Raw genomic sequence first — 24,815 nt, 5'->3', positions numbered from 1 at the left:
AAGGCGGGGTTAGACGTCCAGCACCGCCCACGCCGTTTACAATCTTTCACCTTGGCACCACTCATGACCTCAACACCCCCAAGCGATGACGTAGGTAGTGCAGATGGGTTCATACGGGGTTAGCTTCTGACCCGTGCTGTGTTGTGCTGTGCTGACAAATGGATGTTTCGGAAATGTTGAAATCTCTGCCCTGTCTCTGCTCCAAGCTGCATTTACCACAACGGCAAATGGTGAGATTTTTTTTTACGATGCATTTCTAAGAACAACATTTCTGATATCAGCCGTTGATAGGCAGTTTTTGTGACAGTTTGATGGGATTTGCCTCACCTTTGAATGTTAGAAGTGTTTCTGCCTTTTAATGGTCAAACCCCTCTCTTGTCCAAAGCAGTTCAACAGCACCACAAACTACATCCTCTAAAACGATCGTGTTGTTAAATCAAAAATTGAACATTACAATTTATGAAGGTAGGGTTTATTGCAGGATTGTTGTGTAAGACTGCAGGATAATGACAGAAAGTCACTTCAGGGCACCTAACAAGCTCTGAGTCCAAATGTAACTTGTAGTTGGACGGCAAACGTGGGAACAAACTTTACATTTGAGATCAAATACACAAGTAATAGTCAAAGGGCTATAATTAACCCACAATGATGAATATGAAACTGCAAATACAGACATACTGCAGTTCACACCATATATATTTTTTAATATATTTTGTCCATTCTTTACTCAGTTTGATGGTGGTGCTGCTTTGCTTCCTTCTTCTGCTCTTGCTCCACTTGGCTGATCATCTCCTCGAGGGCTTGGTTGGAGGCTCTTTCAGAGGGATGGGTCAACTGTGAGGCCCCCAGAGTACTAGGAAAGATCCCAGAATGTTCTGCAGTCCCATGAATGATACCACGAGCTGCCTGCAAGTGTCTATGCTGCCTCGTGTGCACTGGCAAAGAGAAATCATAAGGTTAAACCAGTGAATACTTTCTGCCTTTTAATCTATTTTTAAATGTTGCTGCAAATACTGCCTATTTTGCATATAATTTACAAAAAAAATGTATTATTAGTTTCTTTTTATTATTTGAAAACATTTGGGAAGGTGGTGCAGTTGCATTCTATGTGTGAAAACAGAAAAACCTCCCAAACCTCTTTGCCTGACACTGATCTTCTCCACCTCTGGGATGAGGAAGCTGTACACCAGCTCTGACACAATTTCTTCTGACTGAAGATTGTTCCGGCTACTTACACACACACACACACATACAAATGATTTTTGTTTATTATTCTTGGGTTTGAATTACTGAATAGAAAGCATCAGCAGACATGCTGAGGTGTCTATTACCTTTCCTCCATGGCATAAGCGATATCATTGACCTCCTTTGCCCTCCTGCGGATCTCCTCTCTAGCCTGCTGGTCAGCTGTCTGCTCCAAGGTCCCCAAGATGATGTCCTCTAAATACAAATCCACAGTTTCCTGGTGTACCTGCACCACCTGTGACACAGTATTAAGGACGTACACATACATAGTCATCATTAAGATATCTGCACCACCCGTGCACACATTTTATTCTAATAACAATTTCCTTTGCATACTCATAGCAGAAAATATGTAAGTACTTGTCTAAAGATCTCATCTTCTTCTCTGCGTCTGCGCTCCTCCACCTGTCTCCTTCCACTCTCCTCAGCCTCTCGAAGGCGACGGTCTCTCTCAGCCAGTATAGTAAAGGCATGGATCCTGCGCTCTTCTTGAAGATGAATCAGCTCCTTTGACAAGGTGTCGAACAGGTGTTCGAGCTCAGCACCTACCACTCTTGCCTGAGATGCCTCCTCTTGAGAGGTCTGGGAGGGGAGAGAGATTTTAAGTTTATGTTGTGTAATGTTTTTTAAAATTTTGTATGTGAACGTGTCTGTGTTTCACCTTGTGTCTATGATTGTCTCTCTGTTTTTTCAGGGTGATTACAAGCCCTTTTTCATCTTTCTGTAGCTCCTGCTCCTCCCTCTGCAAGGCATGAACAGTCCTCAGTTCGTGGATAAGCTCCAGATGGTTCTCCTTGCCTTTAAACATCTGTACAACAACACAGACAGAAGTGAATACACAACTTGAAACACATGCAAACATTTCTGGAGGCATTTTGAAGCATAACAGATGTGCAGGTAAACACACACACACACACACACACACACATACATACATACACACCAACACACACACACACACACACACACACACACACACACACACACACACACACACACACACACACACATAGGAACCAGTCTCTGTGTGTGTGTGTGTATATGACAGACAGACACATTCAGACCTCGCACTGGATACTTCTTCCTCTCAGTAGTTTCTGCAAGTGGATGACTGCAAGCTCTATCTCCTCATCCCCCTAATGAGGGACATATAAGTGAATTAATAAATACCATCTCTAATACATTTAGGATGAACAAGGTCAGTGTCATTTATACTCAGAGACATTAGCTGACCTCTGGTGGCTCCTCCACTCTGGGAGTGACAGGACGAGGAACAGGCTTCTCGTTCTTGACAAGAAAACGCAGGGACTTCTTTGTCACTTGATCGTTCTCTTCCCTCAGGGCCTGTGGAGAGACAATTGTGTGTTTAAAACTTCAGTGATGTGCTTAATGAAAATATTTCTTCCTGCTTTACCTTGTATTTCTTCATCAGTTCTACTGCTCTGCTTGCAGGGGGCTGGATCATACACTTGATGATGTTAACTTTGGGTTTGTGTCTTTTCACCCAGGGCTTGAGGACTGAGGCAGAGAGTCCTGCCTCAAGCTCTTGCAAACCTGTGAGTGACAGAAAGCTATCTTAAAATTAAAAGGATACTGTTGTCTCTGAGGCGCTGTTATGGAAACATGTTAAATTCTATTTGTCCAAAAGTATTTAGAGTCAGACCTTCATATGTGTCTAAGTAGTGGGTTTTTAACTCATTGTAGCAGGCACTCCTGGTGAACGCGCCCCTGTGGGTCTGAGGGGCATATTTCTGAGACTCTGTATAGTCTTTGACAAGACCATGTTCTAGCTTCCCCTCCACATTTCTCCTCTTAGCTTCCAGTTTTCTCAGCGCTAAGCAAAAATAAAAATGAAAAACAAAAGACATTGGATAAGAGGGGTTGAAACAAACCCTTGAATAATACATTTCTAATTATTATTTTGGATATTATGTTAGCGCAGAGGCAGTGGTTGTCTTACATCTCATGTAGTCATTGTGGATCTTTTGGAGCTTGGTCTCCTTGTCTTTTTGGTGCTTAGAAAATATTAGGTTAAGTCTCTCGTTTGTGACTTCTTTCTGGGCCCCATCTCTCTGCCTCAGCAGGTCCTTCAGCACAGCAAGACGGGCCTCTTGCAATCTGGCCACCCCACACAGAAACAAAGCATTGCAGAAGGGCAGGTTGTTCATGGTAGAGACAGCAGGAACATCAAGGGGGAGGAAAGGTTCACCAAGATTATTTGATAAGTCAAGAAAATTGATATATCGCACATATCCTCCTTGGCTTTACTTTATTCAAACCTTGTTCAAATCCATGTGTCAGCATGTATTCATTCTGCTTAAACTTCTAGTAACTAATTCTTTTACCACTTGGGGGCAGTGGAAACAAGCTATGAACACAGGATTCACAGTGCATGTATAGTAAATGATTCTGATGAGAGCGGGGAGAGTGAACCAAAACAGTAACCCTAACAGCTAGAATACCAACACACTGAGCTGGAAGATGCTAAAAGGTTCATTAGAGCTAAGGATAACTACATTGTCTAATGACAGTCACTACACAAGTTTGAGTACTTTATGGTTTGCTGTATGGCAAATGAGAGGGCAGATGGTTTTTAAGATATAATACCACTTCCCCAAGAGGTACGAGTAAACAGGTAAATATGTACCAAACACTGCACCAACAACGTTTTAGGCAGGTTGTGGTTTACTTCACTATTTATGTCTTTTCAGATTAGTGTAGTACGTTACCACTCACTTCTGGATTTCTCCTTCTCTGAAAGCCCACTCTTTGGCCTCCATCTCCTCCATCATACGCCTCCTCTTGTCAAGCTGACTCAGGTCACCCAGTGGAGGAAGGCTGGCCTCCCAAGCTTGCATGGCACGTGCCCGCCCTATCATTTCCACTTCTGCCAAGCCTGCAGGCAGACCATGACCTGAGGGAAATTGTTATCAGAGGGTTTAAATGTAAGTAAAGGTGAAGGTACAGAGAGACTGTTCATCTGGTAGGTACAGGTAGACATGAGAGCACTAGTAGAAGGTTGGACATTCATGATTTTAACAAGGTTATTATTAGCTACAATCATAGAGTATAGTCTGTAACTAGTGAAGATCTGAACAGCTGCTTTTGTACCCCAAGTCAAAGCGGCTAGTTGCAGGAGCTCTGAGGGAGTCGTCCCAGGTTGTATCACAAACTCAGGGCTATATGGGTCTGTTTGTGTTTCACTTTCCCTGTAGTCCGTCTGGACCCCCACAGTGAAGTGAGTGGGCTGTTGTTCAGCATTCTTTCCACCAGTCGTTACAAAGTCTTCTCTGAAGTGACAAAAAGAGAGGGTATATCCTCACCCAGTTAAAAGGGCACAACAGAAATAGCTGAAAAATAAATGAATGTGTTGAGCCAGTTGAACTTACTTTGGCAAAGCAAAAATCACATCTGGGGGAACCTGCTGTGCAACAGGAATTAGAGGGCTAAAGGAAACAGAATGGAAGACCATATTAGAGACTATTTTAATACTTACAGTTGAAATGTGAGCAGCATGGCAGTTGTCTTTTGTAAACTGCCATAGTATAATGTATGTATTTATGATTGTATTCCACCATATTCACAGCTTCAGATTGTAGGCTGGCTAATCAAACCGTTTAAAGTATTTCCAGCGATCAACTCCAGTCACATGGCACTCCTCCCTTTTAGGAATAACCCTGTCAAGAAGATAATCAAGAATCATAGACACAAAATGATAAATATGCCAAATGAGACAGTTTATATTTGTAAAGAGTACAAATATTAACTTTTAATTAATAAAACCAAGTCATTTAAAATGGTGTCTGTTCGTGTTACCCAGCCAGCTGCTGCAATGCCTCTTTGCGCTGCTCTGTGTGGCCTCGCCAGCGACGATCAATAGATGCCGGCACTGGGTCTGCAGGGTCCAGCTGAATAGTATACCGTGGGTGGTGGGGCAGGCTACTGAACATAGACCCAAAGTCAGGCACTCTTCGCTGATTAAGAGAAATAGAAATACCTGTTAGCAACTGCAATTCACTGTCAGTCCATTTCTTTGTTGTCATATTTAAACACTATCAACTCAGAAACAAAATTAGCTATGTGTCATAGTTTAGGATACTTCAGGGAACAACTTGTACCTACTGGAGGAGAGGTAAACAGAAAGTTGGTAAATTAGTGTTAAAGAAAATATAACTTAAAAAATGTAACATAAGTCTATACAATACAGCATAACTCTACATGCTATTATTTAATAAAGGCATATGTCAGCTTAAAAATGCCTCAACACTATTCTGGGATAAAATGCTGCATCAAGTTTAAAGATGGGTTTATCTTGAATGGTAAACAACTGAAGACAACACCTTATCATTTCTTAACAAATCTGTGTGCAGTTACAAGCAACAACACTTAACCAAAACAATTTATGGCAATAATAATACAATTTAACCTAATATAATGTATTGTATTTGTGAGTTACTGAGCCAAAATGACTGTTGTCTCTAACTTAGTACTTGTACTAAATTAATTAATGTTAAATTACACTTTCAAATAAAGAGTTGGAGCATCTTGGTCGATTTTAACCTAATTATTACTAAACTTATCTGAGGACAAATTTCTAATTGTAGAAACACAACCAGTATCGAGTACACAACTTACGAGTCGGTCCTTAGACGTATAGGCCTTGACATGGTCCACCTCCGATGACACTGTGTAAACCGGATCTGTAGCGAAAGAATACCCGTTCAGTTCAGGTGAACCAAGTCAGCTAACACGTTTCCAAAGTTATCTAGCGTTAAGTTGAGTTTACTCACCATACAAGTAGTCATAAACCCGTTGTCGCGTAACAACTTTATCAGCATAATTTTTCTTAGGAATCGTGCGAGTGACAGATACGCTCATTTTCGTATTAAAATTAAAACTTTTTACCCAACGAATTTCTGTCGCAGTACTCTGTGCGGTGTTTAGCAATGTAACCATGGAGACAGTAAACTTGGCGTTTGGGAGTGGGCGGGGTTATTTAGATTTTTTTTCTGCGTAGAAGTTAGGCGACTGGCAGTTGGATCAGTTGGATCATCCAAGGCTTGTCTGGGTTTGAAACTCAACATTGAGTAGCTACCCAATGGTGAGTAGCTGCGTTAGAAAATGTTAGGTTCTTTGATAAAGTCAAAGGTACAAGTCTATGTACCAAAAAACGCAAGGGGACCCACCAGGAGAGGTCAACTACAACTCCCAAGGAGCATTTCGATTTGAACCATCAGTTCATCAGTCACGAGCTCCGATAAGGGCAATCAGAAGCTACAATTTGTACTTTATAGAAACTTGACAGTACATCAAACTGTTTAAATTAGGTCATTTTCGTTTTCTAGGTTGTTGTGCAAATGTATTGTAATGTTATGTTCTCAACTGCAAAGGCTCTTGTGCTTGTCACTGGTTCTTCTCCATAGCAACGGAGTCTGTGGCTCATGGGTATCGTAGTATTAAAAGCCATTCTTCACACCAAGCTAATGAAAAAATACAGTCTTATAAACATAGCTGAGCTTATTAAAAATAATGGTCATAACGTAAATATATGAGTTTTATATTATCTATAACACTCACGTGTTTTAATGTTCAGTACAAACCTTTTTTTTTCAAATGAGAATTTCTGGTGCCTTGCATATCATTATGTAAGTGAAGCGCAGGCTAAACACTTGTGTAATAAAAAATAAATAAATAAATGAAAATCTAGTTATAACATCTCCCTCACTTGCAGAATGTCCCAACATTTTAGCATACAGCAGCCTTCGTGAAAATTGAACAACTACAGACAAATTCTGAAATGTGTGGGCTAGAATGACTTTGCACTTTAGACCAATGTGCAGAATATTCTGTTCTTTTAATTATCTGCCTATTATTAATTTTAATGAAGACATATTTATTGATTTGCTTCATATGCATAATTTTTTTTCTGTACCCTTTAGAGAATATTTTTTGTGTAGCTAAAAGGTTGATTTTGACATAAACAGGAAGTTGGTGTTATCAAGGGGAAACTGCCACGCACACATTAGCAGACACACACGCATACTTGTACCTCTATCTTTGTGAGGACATTTACTAACAGAATGCATTACCCTAACCTCAAACATCACTTCTAAATGCCTAAACCCCTAACCACTACCCCAACCCCACCCTGATTTTAAGATGAATCTTAAAACGAAGTCTAAACCCTTGAACAGCCCTTTGAAGGGATATCAGAAAGTGAGGATCAGTAAAAATGTCCTCACTCCCAACATATTAAGCTAAACTCAGACTAGTTCTCATAAAGATAGGCATACAAGAACACTCAGACACACAAACCTAGAACTTCCATAGTCTATTAACCCACCTCATAGTTGAGGACCGCTGACCAAAGCAACATTACTTCACAGCTGGAAGGCTTTGCGATTCAGTGGCAAAGCTATTTCCTTCGTGTGAAGTGTGCCAGCTCACAGTCAGCTGAACTTCAGCTGCCTATATGTTAAACAAACACTGTCTAATATTAGATCTCAGAAAAAGGAGAACGGCTTTGTGCCTGGTTATAGTCTAGATTACTGCAGAGATCACTTCCTCACATTAGTGTCAGTACTGGTTTTTGAAATCATCAAACCATTAGCTGTAGCAGATTTTATGAGGTGGAGCGAATAAATCAGGGTGTTAAACCAGAAGATTTTCTGTATCAGTTTTAAGTATCCGTTCTTGGTGTTTTTCTGTACCATACACTGACACAGAACAAGAAAAACCAAAACATATATCATTCATCTGTTCTATGTGGTCTTTAATGGTATAGTTATTATCAAGATGTCTCATTTCAAAATGTAATAATGAACCACAAACTCCTGATAGACCTTGCAGATCTTAACCACATATACATATAATCTCAGATGTGCAAACTAGGGATGGTGTTAGTAATATTGCTTGCACCAACTTTAACACTTCTTGAAAACTACGTGTAAGCAACTCTGCATTGTGTAACCCTTAAACAGCTAAAGGCTGTTATGCCAACCCCCAGCCAACAGCTTACATCAAATTAAGCTTGCTAAGCATGAAAGATTTTGATTGAAATCCATAATACTTGCACTTAGTGACAAGTTCATTAGTCACAATGTAGCTAAAACTATATCGGTCTCATAAAATAACCCTGAAACAAATTCCACCCTCATGAAGGCTGTAAATTTAATTTTTAAAACTGTTTTAGAGAGGTGTTGATTCAACTTCATGGTAATTTTGAACGCTGTATTGTTACATTTTGTTGTGTCATCCAAAAATGTGTGTGTAATATTTTGTCCACTTGATTAAATCAATAAAGGTGGACTAAATGTTAGAAATATATTTTTCATTCTCAAGCAGTACAATATCTCTGCCTGAGTTTCAACAAAAACTGAACATTATAATGTTCAAGGATGTAAGATTTATTGCAGGACTGTTGTTTTACACTGAATTACTTATGTGAACCCCAGGTGGCAAGGTTTCCATATAGGGTGATGCTACTGGACACACAAAGTGAATGCGTACTTAACACAAGAATGGAGCACATAGTTTTGATAATAGCATAATTTTACTCTGAGCACAGTTTATAACTGCTTTATAATGCTGCCTTGCTTGGAGTGTTCACATGCTACTTTGAAAAAGTGTGATCATGTGACTGGCAGGAAAGGAAACTGGCGTCTTGACTTATCAGATCACATCCTGTGTGGGGGGGAAAAAGGCAGATGTCTGAGTGGAAAGCGGTTTGGAGAGGGGGAAGAGTAAAAAGGAGGGAGGGATTTGTAAGTCACATGTCCTGTACATTTATTTAGCATGACAGGTATCAAGGATTTTCAGTTTGTGTGGATGAGGTGGAGAATCTGCTCTACTCAGACGCCAAGCTTAAAGGGCATAAGGATAGAAAGTGAAATTGCATAAGGACGGTACATGGCTTAAAAGCACGAGACAAACAACTCTGTTCGATATTACTCCAGATAGAATTCAGGACTGAGGATTTACTTAAAGACTAGACTTGATGCTTCTCTTACTTGTGTGAGAGGCCCCGTAGAAGCAACTCAACAGACGAACCTGAATACAACTGGAGATGAGAGACATGATGTGGATTTATGCTGTTATCATCTTCTTGGTGTCTGAAGCATGGAGCCTGCAGCCAGGTTTGAATATTAACATATTTTACTCACATATGGTTTAATACTTGATATTTTTTAGCCTTGATAAGATGCAGGTTTTAGATGCAAACGTGGCTTTTTAGAGATGCACATACCCTCCACAAAGACAACCTCGTACGTAGTTGTCTCCTCTTCTCTTGACAGATACACTATAAGATAACATTGTACATGTTACTACACAATTTTTATACTGTATGAACGTGTCATTTGTGGTACTTTATACTGTATGTAAATATGTTGCGGGAATGTATTGCTGTTACCTGTAATGTAACTCTTAATATCACGCTGTCATAATAATTTCTTTCATTACTGTGTAATCTGTGACATGTAGGTAATATGATCGTGGTGTGACTCAGTGTAGACAGTCAGTGGAAAGAACATGCACGGAGGTGGGGTAATGCAGAAGCTGGCAAGGGAGGAAAATGTTCCATAGCAGATGTATGAAAAAATAACCCCATATTTTCTGAAATAACAAGCAGCATGCTGCCACTTTGTTCTGCAGTGAATCATGATTTCAGAGTAAGGTAACATGATGCAGCTTTTCTCCACTGTGGGGGTCTCAGAAAGATGAAAGACAGACTTCTGTGTGAGAACTGTGGTTTTACTGTCCCACCACACACACTGTTTTACTCAGCCCTGTCAGATGTCAACACATTTCAGACCCCCATAACACATTTCAGTAAACATCAGCCATTGAAACCTTAACTTTCCAATTCACATCTTTGAAATAACGATGGTAATGTCACAAAAGCACAACAAACCTCACAATTTTTCAATAACAGGAAATAGAGCAGTATCTCTCACAACTGTTTATTTAATCTTTTTAATAGCACCGCTTAACAGCTCAACTAACTAACTGACTAACTAACTATTTAAACTAAATGATGAATAACAGATAAACAGCCATGATTGTTGCTCTGCTGATTAAACACTTCTTAATCACTAGCTGCTACTTTCTGACTGAAAACAAAACACACATTTTACTTACTTTTTCCTTACATTCACTACCATCTCTTTCAGGTACTAATCAAGGCACCTCTGTGAACTCCAGCACGACTAATGAATTAAAAGCTAATGGTAAACTAATTTTCCTATTTTTCTCTCCACCTATTTGCACCACTAAAATAATTAACATCAAGTAAGTCGAGTGAAGGCACAGGAAGTTGAACATGACAATTTGCTTTTCAAAAAAAAAAAAAAAAAAAAAAAAAAAATCCACTTTCCTCATTAATCCTTATTTCAAACATTAAGCACTTTTTTAGTTGAAATTAATTGAAAGAATGAAAAAAAATGCTTTGAACCAGGTTACTTCTGAAGTCATTATTTTCTTGTTTATTTTTGTATGTCATGAAATAGAAAAAAGAGGTTATACCAAAGTACTACTTTGAAAACATGGACCTTGTTAGCCTTGCATTGTTATTCTTAGTAATAATTTCTTTTGAAAGATCGCAGTTTATAGTTTTCAGTTCATTTCAGATGACATTTTATTATCATTTTAGACTTATCAAATGTTTAATCCAAAATAAAAATGGATGCCAAGTAGTTTTTCTCATGGGACAAATCAAATCATCATAAAGTAACCGTATGATTTATTTTATACCTCATCCTGTGATATCTTTTAGTTTAAAGTCATATCTGTGTTGCATGCTATTTATAGTTTGTTTTATTTTATTTTTAAGTCTTTTTTGAATGTCCATGTCCCATAGAGAATTTAATCAGTATTTTTCTTTCAGTTTTGCATGTTTGTAAATGTATATAAGAACATACATACTGTGTATATTGTTTAATGATAGAGCAAACCCAAACCATTTAATCAGCACAATCACAGCATTACTATGTGTAAAAATAATACAACTATGCTTTCCCTGTTTTTTCAGTTACCAGATATTTAGAGTTCAACCTCGGGAGTGATGCTAACCTGAATTGCAGTGATAAGACATGGAATGAGACGATATATGTTATCTGGACGATAAAGTCAAATAACAAATCGTGTAAGATATCTATTAGTGATAAGGGTGGAGACTCGATGGACTCCTGCAATGATGGCAAGTCACTCCGAAACACATCCAGATCTCAATCCTACCTGCACATCCCAAACTTCTCAGTTAAAGACGTGGGGATCTACACATGTGAGCAGACTTTCAAAGCTGGACTGGAAGCCTATGGGACCAATGTAACTATCATAGGTAGGACTATTTAATTTTCAACTCACAGGGAGAAATAACAGCAAAGAACCATATAATCAATAAGGGTGACTTTTAAACCGGGTCAGTTCATTGAAATCACACAAAAATGAAAAAAAACCCCGGCAAATTCTGGTTATTTCCAGTAACATACGTACATGAATGCGGATAGTTTCAGATTTAGAAATTACTTCCACTGAACCTTCTCTCCCACATAATGGGGGACAATGAAAATTCATTTCTGTTTCTCCGAAAGGCCTTGAGTGTAAATTAGAAAAACCTAATACCTAATAGCAGTATGCCTTTCAAGAGACAATGTCCCAGTTACTGAGGATAATTCATCAACCTTACTGCTGATGGTTTTCATCTGGAAATATTTTATACTCTGTGTAAGAAATAGTGAAATTCTAAAAAGGTTGAACCTATTAAAACTACTTGGTGTAGTTGGTGTAATTGTAAATTTTTTGGTGATTTGGTTGAACTTTTAATAAGGCAAGCTGTAGCCTATTTGGAAAATCTTATTCCTCCTGTTTTGTCTTTTCCAGTTCCTCCCAATATATCAGCCTGGCTAGAGCAAGGGGAAAACAAGATGGTAGCTGTGTGCAAAGCGGAAGGGAAACCTGCTGCCAACATCAGCTGGAGTCATGAGGGAAATTCAACAACTGTGGAAACACACCTTGCCTTTGGATTTATTACTGTAGAGAGTCGTCTGGAGCTCGCAGAGGGCATGGATACAAAGAACCTGACCTGTGCTATCAGGCACCGGTTCTGGAAAGAGCCGAAGATTCTGATTCTGAACCCCACAGAAGGTCAATCTACTAGAGAAAAAGTACAGAGGTTTACACCAATCAGCCACAACATTAACTGGTTTTAATGTTGTAACTGATGGGTGTATATCCTAGGCCATTCTGAACCATCAGTAATTTGATTCAAAACTTATGTTGTAGTATGAATCATTTTCCATAACTTCATGGCTTCAGTCAAAAAATACACCGATCAGCCACAACATTACGACCAGTTACCTGTTTTAATATTGTGGCTGATCGGTGTATTTAGAGTTTATTGTGTTTTTGGGTTAAAGGCTGATTCATTATGTTGTAGTGGTATTAATTCTTTCTAATTACATGTCATATGTAGTGTTGATGACCATTAGATTATAAACAAACCTTTAATCTTCTCTCTCCCACTCCAGGTCATTTTCTTTGGCTGTTGATCCTTATTGTTGTTGTGGTCGCTATATCTGTGTTGGGATTCTCATTTTTTGCGCATAAGAAACTGCCATTGTTGAGGTAAGAAGTTTAATTTCATAAAAAAACGAATGACAACAGCCATTTGCAAGCTCTTTTGTTGAGTCACCGAGCACGTTTGTGTGTCTACCCTTTGTCAGGCCATGCCAACAGCCTGCCACGTCACCATCAAAATCGCCAACGGTATGAACTTTTTCTGCAACTTCCTCTTTATTTTATAGTTCAGTGTGTGTTACTGTACATTGCCACATTCATGACACCTCTATCTATCTCTTTTTTTTTTTTTTTCTCAGATAGAGGATGTGGAGGAGGTGGAGCCCTACGCCAGCTATCATCAACGTGTGAACTCTATCTATAACTGAGCTGCAGATTTGTTCGCAATGACTCCTGCGCATGCATCACACGGGCAAACTTAAATGCTCGTAGGTCTTTTTGAGAAACTGAAGGCTGTGAAACTGAGAATTGGTGAAATAGTAGAGAGGAGTGAGATGACTTCTGATAAGGGAAGGAAAGCCTCTCAGTTCTGTCCTAACAAACACTTGACTGATGGAACAGGGGATGTACCTAATGTCACACACTGGCTCCCATGAACAATACATGCAGCCCACTACTCTGTAGGTGGGTCTCACAGAGAACATTATTAATGACTACAAATGCAACTGCTGAAGCGGAAAGAATGCCTTCTTCATATAGATGCAACATTTCTACTCTACAGAACTACAGACTTTCGATGTTGCTGATGAAATACATGGGCTGTAGTAACACGCACGTAATTCAGTGACACACTTACTTCAAGATAATGAGTACAACATTATGTAAAGTATTCATATTATGGGTTGATGTATGATATGTAGTTACACATATTAAAAATACTTCTAAACACATTGATTTAATTTCCACTGTGGTCTACAGAATGAATGAGAACTGTAAAAATAGTGCATAAGAACAAGTTAATTAATTAGAGTGAATTTGAATTTTCCAGTACTGATCACGTGTCAAAAGTTAAAGTAGCGTGACAAAGTGTGAAAAGATAAATGGCAAGATGACATTTACATTCTTTGTAGACAAGCAGCAACAATTTGAACGATAGCTCACCATATGTTATCTGAATGAGGAATATCTGCATTGAACCATCCAAATAAAAGGAGGATTATTAGAGGGGTTAGGCGGATATGAAATGGAAACTGGAAAAAGGGAGTCTTCTGCCATCTACTGGTAGATCAGAATATAGTCCATCATCATGATCATGCACCATATCACTGTCCATGCTAAGATGTCTGAATAATGTTAATAGTATCCAACCATCCATTAGCTATACTGTTTATCCTTTTGAGGGTCTGGGGTCCTATGCTCTTAAATCAAACGCTGAAACAACTATAATTTGTCTTACCCTCATTAATTTTGTTGTACAGAAAAGAGGTAGCTGTCATTCTACAGTATATATATAATTCTATTATATAATTGCCTCTCTCTGAAATGTAGGAAAGAATGACTCATTATTTATATGTAATTATTTACTAAAAGCCAAGTAGATCATTGCTGTGACTTCTTTCAAATATTTTCTAAAACTGAGTTGATTGATGCAACAGAAAGATGAACAAAAGTGGTACATTTAATCAGTAATAAAGATCAATAATACCACAATGAAACAAAGATAATTTACAGTAAAGTATTGTACACTACTCCACCACTTCACATGTATCCAGTCAAACATATAAATAACCCTGTAGTTAGATACAGGCCTACACAAAAATGTGTGTATTTTCCGCATGCACATACAAAACATAAAACATGCAACTTCTCAAGACTTAAATATGTATTTGTAGTATATGGAGGTGGTGTGGCAGTAGTTCTCAGGAGCAGTATGCTGTAAAATAATAAGGAATGCATGCATTGTGGAATTTCATAAAGATTATATTCTTCCATCCTGAATATGATAAAGTAACAATGGCACAAATTGCACACATAATTTTAGTTTTATTGTGTGAACTACATTTGTGCCACATTTTTAGTCTGGGCATTTAAGCAGTGCTCGTCAAGCCTTGCTGATACAGCTTAACATTAAAGGTGGAGCAAAGCTATCACTCTGTTTCAACAAAAATAGACCATGATAGATATCAAACTCTTATCTGCAGTGGAAAATAGTGAAGAGACAGCAGATGTCCTCGTATTAGCCAGCATGACTGTAAAGTCACTGGGCTTCTTCAGTTCCACTTTCTGTTTTTAGGGTCACCGAGCTGTTGTTGCTCCTTTTGTGTGCTAGAAAACAAATTCTTCTACTTTAGCACATGAACCCTGAAAGCTGAAAGCAACAATCTTGATGTCAATTTTTTCTTTTTCTACATAACTAGTATAATTCAAAAAAATCCACATAGTGACTTTAAAATCTTAAGTCATTGATGTCATGTCGTAAAAAGCAATAGCATTTGGAGATGCTGGTGCTTCTGGAAAGTTTAAAACTGTTTTTGCCATAGTGGCAAAACATTTTTCTTTGACTTATTACTTCCAGATAACGTGCTAATGTCTCGGTGTTTCAAGCATCAAACATAAACAATATAAATTCTTAAACCTTAGATATCCTTTTGTAGTATATCTGTGCAGTAATTCTCACTAGCGCACATGCACACGCACACACACACACACACACACACACACACACACACACTCACTGCATCAATTTTGTTGACAAATTTTTCTAAATACAAAACTTATACATTTAGAATCATTTCAAGGTCACATAAAACTTCAACTCAGAGAGGCTTTAAGATTTCACTCATTCATGTCATGCTGTAGCAAGCAGTTGTATGTCGGACACTACTGGATTTGCTGATTCGGAGATGCTGCTGTTCTTGGAGATGAACTGAACCTTTTGCATGTTCAAGTCTTTAAGCTCAATCACAAGGCCCAGTTTCCATTGACTTACTGCTTCCATATATTTAGTTAATGTTGTAGGTTTCACATTCTCCCAAGGTTGAGTTTCTTCTGTAAAGAGGTCAAATGCGATACAAGTTTCTCTGCTGGAAAAAGGAAAACCACAGTTGTGTGCAGACTTGATGTCCCCTTACAAGTGAAGGGAAACATCTTGGGGTTGGATGTTTTTTTTTTAAAAATTTCTTTCAGTTTTTTCATTGAAGATCAAGTTTTGAGAAGTTCAACTGGAAACTTTGCACTATTGCACGCTATTACAGAATTTTAGACAATTTTTCCTGCTGATGATATCATCTACTAGTCCTGCATCTTGCAATAGCCCGATTGAAATTTCCCTCTTGTGTATATTTACCCCATAAGTACATAATCATCTGCACATTCTTCTTTAGATGAGCACTCAGAATCCTGTTCAGCTGGAAGCGCTGCTGGGACATTAACTGTGGCATAGTCACAGTCATTATCAGGTATAGCTCTGCTTGTTCTTGATCCTTTGGCAGTACCGTGGTCAATAGAGGCGTATGTTACGTCCTCAGTAGGCTGTAGTGACATAAAACACGAGAGAGAGAGATGGTAATTCTGCTGACCAGAACATGTATGCCAAAAATAATTTATTTGGCTTTTTTCGTACAGCGCTACTGCAACTAGCACACTTTTTGATGTGGCTACTGGCTATGACTTCCTGTGGATGAAAGAAACAGCCTCACCATTTTTTTTTTTTCTTTCTTTTTTTTTTTACAGCAGAGGCCTCACACCAATGCTCACCAAGTATGCAAATCTAGTGAGGCAGCACCTCTGACTGGGCCATCATAAAGAAACATCACCATATCCTATGAAAAGCTGCAACTGATAACTATGAAGATTTATGCTCAACAAAAATAGACTCAACAGTGGTGTGGTGCCGGCCTACCTTATTATCTGCCCCGTATCCACCATCTGATGAAGAGTCCCCTGAAAGAGAAAATACCAGTTTATAAATGCAACAAATATAGCTGCTGAATACTATACATACCGTGATAAATGTAGTTTTACCTTTCCTTTTCTTCTTTATCCTGAAAACAAAACAAATTGAAATGGTGAGACCCCATTCAAATCAACATATACATGGTATTATAAAATCCACTAGTGTGGCATAAATCTAACCCAGGAAATGTTAATTCTACTTCCCTTTAGCTGGTAATTATGACTTTCACGTCATAAAATAGCATAAAACATAAACTAATATCGGAAACTGTATTTCAGATGTGTAACTTTTGCTCCACTGCAGTGTTTCCTTGACAGCTTAACAGATGACAGAGTGTGTTAGAACAGGAAACACTTTGCGTATGTCTACAACCCACATTTGTCTATGCCCAACTGTCTATTTCAGTAACTAACACCACAGGACATGGGATTTTGGATGCTTCTAGGTCACCATCTCAGATTATTTTCAAAAAAATACATAATGTGGCACACGGCAACGCTTATCCTAATTCTTTTTGTCTGACTTGTTACTGAGGAAGACATTGGCTGTTACTATTCTCGTCCACTAACCACTATTTCCTTGATGAAGCAAATGCAGTAACTGCTCGCCACAAAGCCAAAATGCACTACTTTATTTAAGTGTCCATTGCCATCTTACATAGTGCCTTTTAAATGGTCTTGCCCACATTTTCTTCTGATTTAATCACTGCCCTTCTGCAGCCGTCTCAGGGAAGCCTTTGAATGTAGGCTAATAATCATATGCTGAAATATTACTTTTAAGTTTGTAAGTATGTGTACTATGCGTGTCTAAGAAAGATTACTTACCCTGAAGTGCAGTTTCCCATGATGAAGCCACAGAATCTGGATGTTCACACTGTATGTGTCAGCAGGTGGCAGGTACCAGTGACCGGCTGCTTGAGAACAAGTGTACGCCTGTCACTGTAGTAGACTCTGATATCACTGATGTGCACACAGGCCACAGCATATGCCTGTGTCTGTGTCTGTGTGTGTGTTTCTGTTTGTGTGTGTGTGTGTGTGTGTGTGTGTGTGTGTGCGAGAGAGAGAGAGAGAGAGAGAGAGAATAGACTGCTATTCTGATTTCCTGTGTGTGATGGTTTCTAATGCAACACTCACTCACGCACACACCCACACACACATGCACATACACAAATGCATATACTCGTGTTGTTGTAGGGGTAAACCTCAAATACATTACAGCGTCAACGAACTGCAAATAAAAAACAAAAACACAACAAACAGAACATACAGTAGGGCAACTATTTTTAAATGAATAAAGTATAAAAAAAATTGTTGGCGAGTGAAGACTGCTCTTTATTCTGCTCAGACGCTGCTGCTAGAAAGACACATTGTTGAGTTGAAATGTAAATTTTCAATGCTTTCCTCTCACTGTATTGGTTGGGGGGCAGAAGTATCAGGAGCGGGTACCTCAAACCTAAAACATCTGCACTGCGACGTACTGCAGGGGGTAAGAAGATCAAGGTTCAGAGAGCTAATCTTTAACTATAATGTTTGCTTTTGTTGCTGTATTGTCTCATTTGCATGATGGTGCAAATTTTCTTGATTAGCAATATGAGGAAGTCACTGACCTTTTACCACTTTCAGTGGAAAGTCCAGTTTACTTTACAAACCATGTCTTTGTCAGGAGTAAAAAACAGACTAATCTGTCATCAAAAATAGGTTGTAATATGCTCAGTGGAGTAACACCTGTTTGGTAGGTTTGAGAAAAGTGACGCACTATGAGGAAAATCTACTGAACTGCAAGCGATTATGTCAGCAGTCAAATATCAGATGTTTTGAATTGGAGATATTTTACAACTTTGTTTGTATATTCAGAATGTAACCATGCATTCATATGCAACAGGTGGCTCTTTGTTATACACTGGAGGGCGCTGTTGGAAAGGTCTGGGTGTGATTCACATACCACAGGATATGCCCTCAGTTCAAGGGCGTAGGTTTGGGCTTAACATTGGTAGGGACACAACAACCCCTACAAAACAAACAGGACTTTTTAATGATGTGAACATGAATGGTTTATTAACATATCATCTGTATTTACCTGTATTTATATTTAAATAAAAACCATAAATGGTAGCAGATGAAGGATTAAAAGAAAGTAAACTTTAGGAAATTACTTCTTAATGGAAAAGAGAGAAAAAACTAACAATGTTTTTGCATCTGACATCGACATGTTTATATTCATTAGGTCTGCCAGTGTTGCACTTGCCCCCTCCCCTTTTGATTTCATATTTAAAACCACAGTAAAATACTGCTAATCCAATCCAGTGATGCATCAGTATTAACAATCTAATTATGTAAGGCTGGGCTATGTTAGGTAGCTAGCAGGTTTTCATTTTAAATCAGTGGCTGTGCCAATTAGTTTACTACCCATTACTATGCTGATGTCTCTTTTTTGGTGGCATGATATCTACAAAGCAGAAAACATGTAGGCATGGACAAAATGTTGGCAATAAAGGAAAGGGATGCTCAAGGTGTGGACTGACACTGATAACTAAATGTTGTCAGCACATTAATACACTCTCACCTCCTCCGTGTCTGCAGTAAGTTTGACATTTGTACATGACGTGAGCCTCCTTTCAGCCAATCAAATACCTGAAATATATCGTCGTGTTGGATAAGCTACCTCTTCGAAGACACATAGGAATGATATAATATGACTTCACTCCGAACAGTGAGTTCACTCAAATATTGGTGGGGACAATTCTGTCCTCCCAAAATATTGGTAGGGACATGTCCCTACAGTCCATGTGCAAACCTACGCCCTTGCCTCAGTTAGTGTACATCAGAGAAATGACTGTCAATTTATACCATCTGCTGCTTGCCCTGAAGGAAATAAAAAGCAAAAAACAGTCATCTTTGGTATGTGCAGTGTCCACACACATGATCTGTAGTCTAGTGAGAAAACATGAAATGATGCATTGGATGTGAGTTTACTGTGAGGGAATGTATTTTTGATTTTTTTTTTTGATTGTTATGTATATTTAGTTGTTTTAGAAGTAGGCCTGTGTTTAGCACTGTTTCTCCAGGCCACAGTGGCTGCTTGTCATTGCACTCTGGCAGACTTGTACTTGAGATGTTTGGACAGATTGGATAAGAGAAGCAAGCAAGCGTCTTATTATTTTATAAAGATGATGAGAACATTCAGGCAGCCTCCAGCGCACACTGCTGACTAATGTAAGCTGTTTACAAGACTGCATGTAACCTCCATAAGGTGGGAAAACTTTAATATATTTCCATGTATAATGGATTTGATTGCTTTTCCATCACTCATGGGAATTACATGCACCTATGGCTACAGTTCGACTTCGAAGCCATGATGTCACAAGTTCCTGCTGGGTCTCGTGTCCACTTGAGCCAGTTCAGGACAATATGGTTGTGTTGTTTGTTGAGATGGTGAATCTGTACACATTACAAAGATGATCCCAGGGCCTACTTGACCTTGAGAACTATGTGTCTCTGTTTTGACATGTATGAATTACATTAGGTAACATGCATTGTGCGATTTTCAATGCATATCGGAAACAGTTTTTACGTGACATAAATACTCACATGACGAATGGTCTTATAACGTATGTGGGAAGACAGGAAGTGGTGAGGTTGTTATAAGTGAAGTGAGCCCCGAGTCGCTACGGTTTAAGATTACTTGTTTAGTTTCAGGTCATGAACATGTTGTGCTTTATGGTTAAACTGTCAAACACCTGTTTGATGATATTTTTCTTATTTGTCTCTGTCTATGGAAGAGGTGAAGGTAAGCCAAACACACTTTTATCTGGTCGTATGACTTTCAAGACAGCTTGAGGGAACATTTTGAATAGACTTGCTATTCATTGGTCAAAAGAAAATGTAATGATTGAGATTACAGTGTTATTATTTAAAATAGAAGAGTTAGAGAAGAGAAAAGAGAGATTTAGAAATAAAATATGCACCTGTAACTAAGTACAAGGTAGAAAGAAGACAAAAGCTTAGGGAATCAAGGAGTAATAACGAATAAATTAAACGTGAGTATAATGAATATTTCCAGGGTATAGTAATATTACTACCAGGCCATGACAGAAAAGATGGTGAAAATGGGGTAACAGTGCCGATATTGCTATAGAATTATTAATATTATCATTTATTTTAAAATTGTACAAACCATGTCATTTTTAAAAATAGATTTGACATAATCTTTTACATTGCTGTTGTTGCTGGGAAAAACAACAACAAAGGGTGTGACTTGAAAGCTAGTTGTATTATATGTTTTAAAAATTATGATAAAATATTGCGGAGCTGTAATGCCGTTTTGGGATCCAGTGTTGGAGCCATCTGATGATCAAAAGTGCTGACAAAGAGTAAGAAAGATGAGCTTTTAAGTCCTGTCACGTAATCAGATTATAGAAAAATCAGCCAAATACCTACTCTTTCACAAACTTTATTGCTGTTTATTGGACAACGGGGAGTACAAAGAATAGGATGAGTTGCTCATAAATTCGGCATGTGACATGTCAATTTCCTCTTTTTTAAGATTTTATATTTATTTTTTTGAAAGGCAAGCATCAAGAATTACAGTCAAGATAATGGGTGTAACACAAAGGTAGAAATACTCCAAAATAAGATAATTTAGGAACATTTTCTGCATTAAAGGAACAATCAAACAAAAAATGTTTTTTTCAGAATTGACCATATCACTGAGAAAAAAGTTTTCCGTTATCTTCCATCAACTCCTGAAGTTAGCTTCTTTTCAAAATAAAGGTGTTTGATCTCAAGTGAATGATACAAGACAACATTTGGGTTTGTTTTTGTCATTTCAGACTCATCTCCTTCATGTGTTCAGCTGATGGTTCGCAGTGGCACGACCTTGAAAAGAGCCCCACAGCAATCTGCGACAGTCAGCTGTCCCGTCAAACACTGTGGAAAATCACTAAACATCACCTGGTGTAAACTACTCGACTCAAACAGCTGTGAACGGATCAATAAAACGGAGAATGTAGAAATAAGACAGGATGACGACCACGTTAAAAATGAACTGATCTCGTATTTAACTTTCAAATGGATTACCGTTTATGATGATGGCCTGTACAGATGTGAGTTCAGAGGGAAATATCATGAAATCAGTCATATCATCAACATCTCAGTTTCAGGTGGGCAGTTTTTTTGTGCCAAAATACGCTGTACATGTATGTATGTCAAGTATGTAGTTCAAGTGTTCATTCCATCTGCTATCTCTCATTCCTTGTAGACATGCACCAGGGGGATGAAACAACTGACGATACTGACAACATTGCAGGTAAGAACCTTTATTCATGAGATACATTAGAATTGATACAGACGAGGATTATTGATCTAGTTCTTCTTCTTCTTTTGTAGTTAGGTCACTGAGTGCTGCTGATGGTGAGGCTGTGACCTGGCTGCCCTACTTCTATATCTGTGTTGGCATTGTTCTTCTGGTTTTCACAATGACAGCGTTAACCCTGCTGAGTTTTCATGGCTGGAAAAGTAAGAACATTAATATTGTATTCACAGTAGTATTTTGGATTTACTTTTAACAAAATGTGTAGATTTTACTGCTGAAAATAATGGAGTATTTGTTATTAGCCTTCTTCACAGAAACACTGACATTCAAGCCAACAAAGGGCCAGGTAATGTGATGCAGTTTTGTCAGTTTGAAGGAATAGTTTGACATTTTGTGTCATTGCTGAGCGAGAAGATTGATATATGAACCACCTAAAAAAAGAGTGGTATGAATCTTCTCTTGGCAAGAAAGCAAATAAACGTAGTTCCCTAAATGTTGAACTATTCCTTTCATTCAATTTTTTAAGAGTCATAATGGAGTTAAGGAAGAGCATGTCATTGGTTTATCTAATCTTGTTCTTGTGTCATAGGAAATGTCCAGTCATATGATACCTGACCTCCCCAAGGGGAACACTCCTTCCACACCAGTCCTGCAAGACCACTCTGTTCTGAATGCCATCTACTCTCCAAACACTGCAGGGACATCACCATCACCACCTTCCCTGACCACCAATAGGAACCAGCCTTTGGCAAACACAGGAGATAAAAGTCACGCGTCAGACTATGCAGTGTATGCTGTCATCAACCATGCACAGCCTGGGATACCTGCCAGAAAACAGCATGCTGTGACTAAACAAGACAATAACCCTAAATATACCACTGTCAATGTTTCCTGAACATTTTTGATTTATCATAGACGAACGGTTGGAAAAATGTTCACAAGAACATGGTGGTGTCATGGAACAGGCACACTGTAGAAGAGGCGTATGGAGGGGGCTTGTGGTCATGCAGTTGCACAGTGTGTCATGTCACATTAACCTGGCTACAGCAAAGAAGAAGCAGTGTTTCGTTTGTTCTCTCAACCTCACATTTATTCCAGCTGATGCTTCTTTCTGTTTCATTTCTTGTCATTTTTTTTATTTTGTATTTTCCCCTAGTCATTTCATTTATGGGACTTTTTTGACTTATTTTACACTGTTGGTCAAAGCTTTGGTGGTTTGCATTAAAAAGAAAAAACTCAGTCAATCCTTACTGTAAACTCTTCTGTCTGATTTGGTTATATGAAGACTGAAGTAGGGAGGCATCTACATCTGATCAGAAATTTCAGCATTTCAATATAATCCTGTGACTGTACAAGCACTTTGTTCTTTGAGACGTAGCAGATGTGGTGTCTTTAATATTTATTTTTGCACTCCTTTCAGCTGAGATATGAATATTTTAAAGAAAGAATAATTTGGTACTTTGTAAGAGAAAACTAGCTGAGAGACTGTGAGATGAGAGTCCAGTGTGTATTATCTCACAGATTTTCTGTCCCACACACAAACCTCAGTGTTCTTCGCTGCTGCTGGTGGAAATGTAATACCTGCCCTGTCGATCACACGTGGTTTAGCTTTCTTATACAGGAAGTTAAAGGGCAGATGAAAAACTTTTTGACATTAACATTTGTGGTGGCAGTTGTCGTGCCAACCCTCAATCCATTGTCTTTATATACTGTGGCTCAACCACATATAGTTTTCATACTGAGGATGGATTGCCTAGTTAAAGTCACCAGAAGTCAACTACCAGAAACAAAGAAAGGACAGGAACAAGAGGAACAAGAAATTTGCCAAAACAAACTTCAGATTTTATTAAAGACAATATGTCACAGAAAACTACTGGTTCCCAGTCTTTTGGGCTTGTGAAATCAATATCTACCTGCAACCTGTCATCACAAATTATGGCCTTACTGTGGACATGAGTTGTGATCAATAAATTTTCTGACTGTTCAATTTGTTTGAGCTGAAATACAGAGTCAGAAGGTGAAGCGAACCTGTGCTTTGTGTTCACAATGCACAGGTTAAGTGAACCACAACGTCGTCACGTTGCATTCGGCTGACCAATGGTGGAATAATGATCAGTCAGTCAGTCAGTCAGTCATTCAGCGACATTAGCGATTATAGGTCTGGCCCCGCTGTTGCAGTCCAGCCAAAAAACAAACTAATTTTAAAAAAAGTTAATGGTTGTAATGTCCTATGTTGGGAACCACAGCCATATAAACCATGGCAGACTATCTAATCATTGCTGTTAAGAAGCTTGTACTATATATTTTATATGTAAGCAGCGGTGTCTGGTTGTCACAGGCCACGCTCTCTCTCTTTTTCTCTCTCACACACACATCAGTATTTGTGTTTTTTTCTCTGGTGGACAAAAGCTCCGGTTCAGACGTCAGAGAGCTGGAGAGCGCAGAGGCATGTGCGAAGGCAGCGTTAGCGTTGCAGCGAGACAGGACATTAGATTGAGTCTGAGGTCACTCAGAGAGCGTGGGGACTCCATCTGCAGCACTGCAGTTTAAAAAACATTTGACAAGGTGTGCAGAGATGCTGAATGCTGAATGTGTTCCTGTTCCAAAATCCTGTCTAAATATGCAAAGAATTATTATACAGAAGTATGTCAGGTGGGATTTATGTTTGGGATAGCAATGACATTCGAATTTAAGAAATCTGAGAGGCATTTTTTAATGCATAGTGAGTGGTTTCATTTTAGCTAAGTGAAGTGAAACGTCATCAGTAGCTTTACCATCATGTAGTAGCCAC

General features: G+C 38.6%; 4 protein-coding genes across 6 annotated transcripts; 2 read left to right on the top strand and 2 right to left on the bottom strand.

Annotated features, from left to right (window-relative positions):
• Positions 1–223: 223 nt before the first annotated feature.
• On the bottom strand, positions 224–5,985 carry cfap91 (cilia and flagella associated protein 91; the record flags this gene model as incomplete). Its single annotated transcript, XM_023415848.2, has 16 exons — positions 224–935; positions 1,136–1,227; positions 1,332–1,480; positions 1,606–1,827; positions 1,907–2,053; positions 2,310–2,381; positions 2,479–2,589; positions 2,660–2,799; positions 2,909–3,079; positions 3,206–3,363; positions 3,982–4,159; positions 4,357–4,535; positions 4,635–4,691; positions 4,860–4,922; positions 5,062–5,219; positions 5,881–5,985. Coding segments are annotated over 16 exons (2,214 nt in total), but the record flags the coding sequence as incomplete, so codon positions are not given.
• Positions 5,986–8,545: 2,560 nt separating this feature from the next.
• Positions 8,546–13,713, top strand: si:ch211-214p13.9 (cell surface glycoprotein CD200 receptor 1). 3 transcript variants are annotated; one of them, XM_087176491.1, is made up of 7 exons: positions 8,546–9,380; positions 10,416–10,472; positions 11,273–11,581; positions 12,124–12,387; positions 12,771–12,867; positions 12,966–13,008; positions 13,119–13,713. In XM_087176491.1, exons 1-7 carry the CDS (start codon positions 9,311–9,313, stop codon positions 13,185–13,187), a joined length of 909 nt encoding a protein of 302 aa, XP_087032617.1. In that variant the 5' UTR covers positions 8,546–9,310; the 3' UTR covers positions 13,188–13,713. The 3 variants fall into 3 exon arrangements, with proteins under 3 accessions (XP_087032617.1, XP_087032618.1, XP_023271620.1); XM_087176492.1 differs by lacking the exon at positions 10,416–10,472 and having other exon boundaries at positions 8,547–9,380; XM_023415852.2 differs by lacking the exon at positions 8,546–9,380 and having other exon boundaries at positions 9,387–10,472.
• A 704-nt stretch (positions 13,714–14,417) lies between these two features.
• On the bottom strand, positions 14,418–17,716 carry LOC147818583 (uncharacterized). Its single transcript, XM_087176493.1, has 4 exons — positions 17,539–17,716; positions 16,783–16,802; positions 16,661–16,701; positions 14,418–16,290 (listed from the first exon to the last, which is right to left on the bottom strand). Exons 1-4 carry the CDS (start codon positions 17,556–17,558, stop codon positions 16,102–16,104), a joined length of 270 nt encoding a protein of 89 aa, XP_087032619.1. The 5' UTR covers positions 17,559–17,716; the 3' UTR covers positions 14,418–16,101.
• A 2,644-nt stretch (positions 17,717–20,360) lies between these two features.
• On the top strand, positions 20,361–24,011 carry LOC111662046 (uncharacterized). Its single transcript, XM_023415789.2, has 6 exons — positions 20,361–20,500; positions 21,543–21,872; positions 21,971–22,018; positions 22,099–22,227; positions 22,327–22,370; positions 22,614–24,011. The coding sequence occupies exons 1-6, from the start codon at positions 20,413–20,415 to the stop codon at positions 22,917–22,919; spliced, it is 945 nt and encodes a 314-aa protein (XP_023271557.2). The 5' UTR covers positions 20,361–20,412; the 3' UTR covers positions 22,920–24,011.
• The last annotated feature ends 804 nt before the right edge of the window (positions 24,012–24,815 follow it).

The sequence above is a fragment of the Seriola lalandi genome, unplaced genomic scaffold, assembly GCF_002814215.2.
Source record: "Seriola lalandi dorsalis isolate HSWRI2012SDOR001 ecotype SW California unplaced genomic scaffold, Sedor1 jcf7180002054559, whole genome shotgun sequence".
Classification (NCBI taxonomy): Eukaryota; Metazoa; Chordata; class Actinopteri; order Carangiformes; family Carangidae; genus Seriola; species Seriola lalandi.
This window is presented reverse-complemented; position numbering and strand designations above follow the sequence as displayed.

Coding starts and splice junctions, on each gene's coding strand:
- si:ch211-214p13.9 (XM_023415852.2), top strand. CDS start 10,301: ATGATTGTTGCTCTGCTGATTAAACACTTCTTAATCACTAGCTGCTAC. Junction 11,582..12,123: donor GACCAATGTAACTATCATAG/GTAGGACTATTT, acceptor TGTCTTTTCCAG/TTCCTCCCAATATATCAGCC. Junction 12,388..12,770: donor GATTCTGAACCCCACAGAAG/GTCAATCTACTA, acceptor CTCCCACTCCAG/GTCATTTTCTTTGGCTGTTG.
- LOC147818583 (XM_087176493.1), bottom strand. CDS start 17,558: ATGGGAAACTGCACTTCAGG. Junction 16,702..16,782: donor GATAAAGAAGAAAAGGAAAG/GTAAAACTACAT, acceptor TTTCTCTTTCAG/GGGACTCTTCATCAGATGGT. Junction 16,291..16,660: donor GATACGGGGCAGATAATAAG/GTAGGCCGGCAC, acceptor ATGTCACTACAG/CCTACTGAGGACGTAACATA.
- LOC111662046 (XM_023415789.2), top strand. CDS start 20,413: ATGAACATGTTGTGCTTTATGGTTAAACTGTCAAACACCTGTTTGATG. Junction 20,501..21,542: donor TGTCTATGGAAGAGGTGAAG/GTAAGCCAAACA, acceptor TTGTCATTTCAG/ACTCATCTCCTTCATGTGTT. Junction 22,019..22,098: donor CGATACTGACAACATTGCAG/GTAAGAACCTTT, acceptor CTTCTTTTGTAG/TTAGGTCACTGAGTGCTGCT.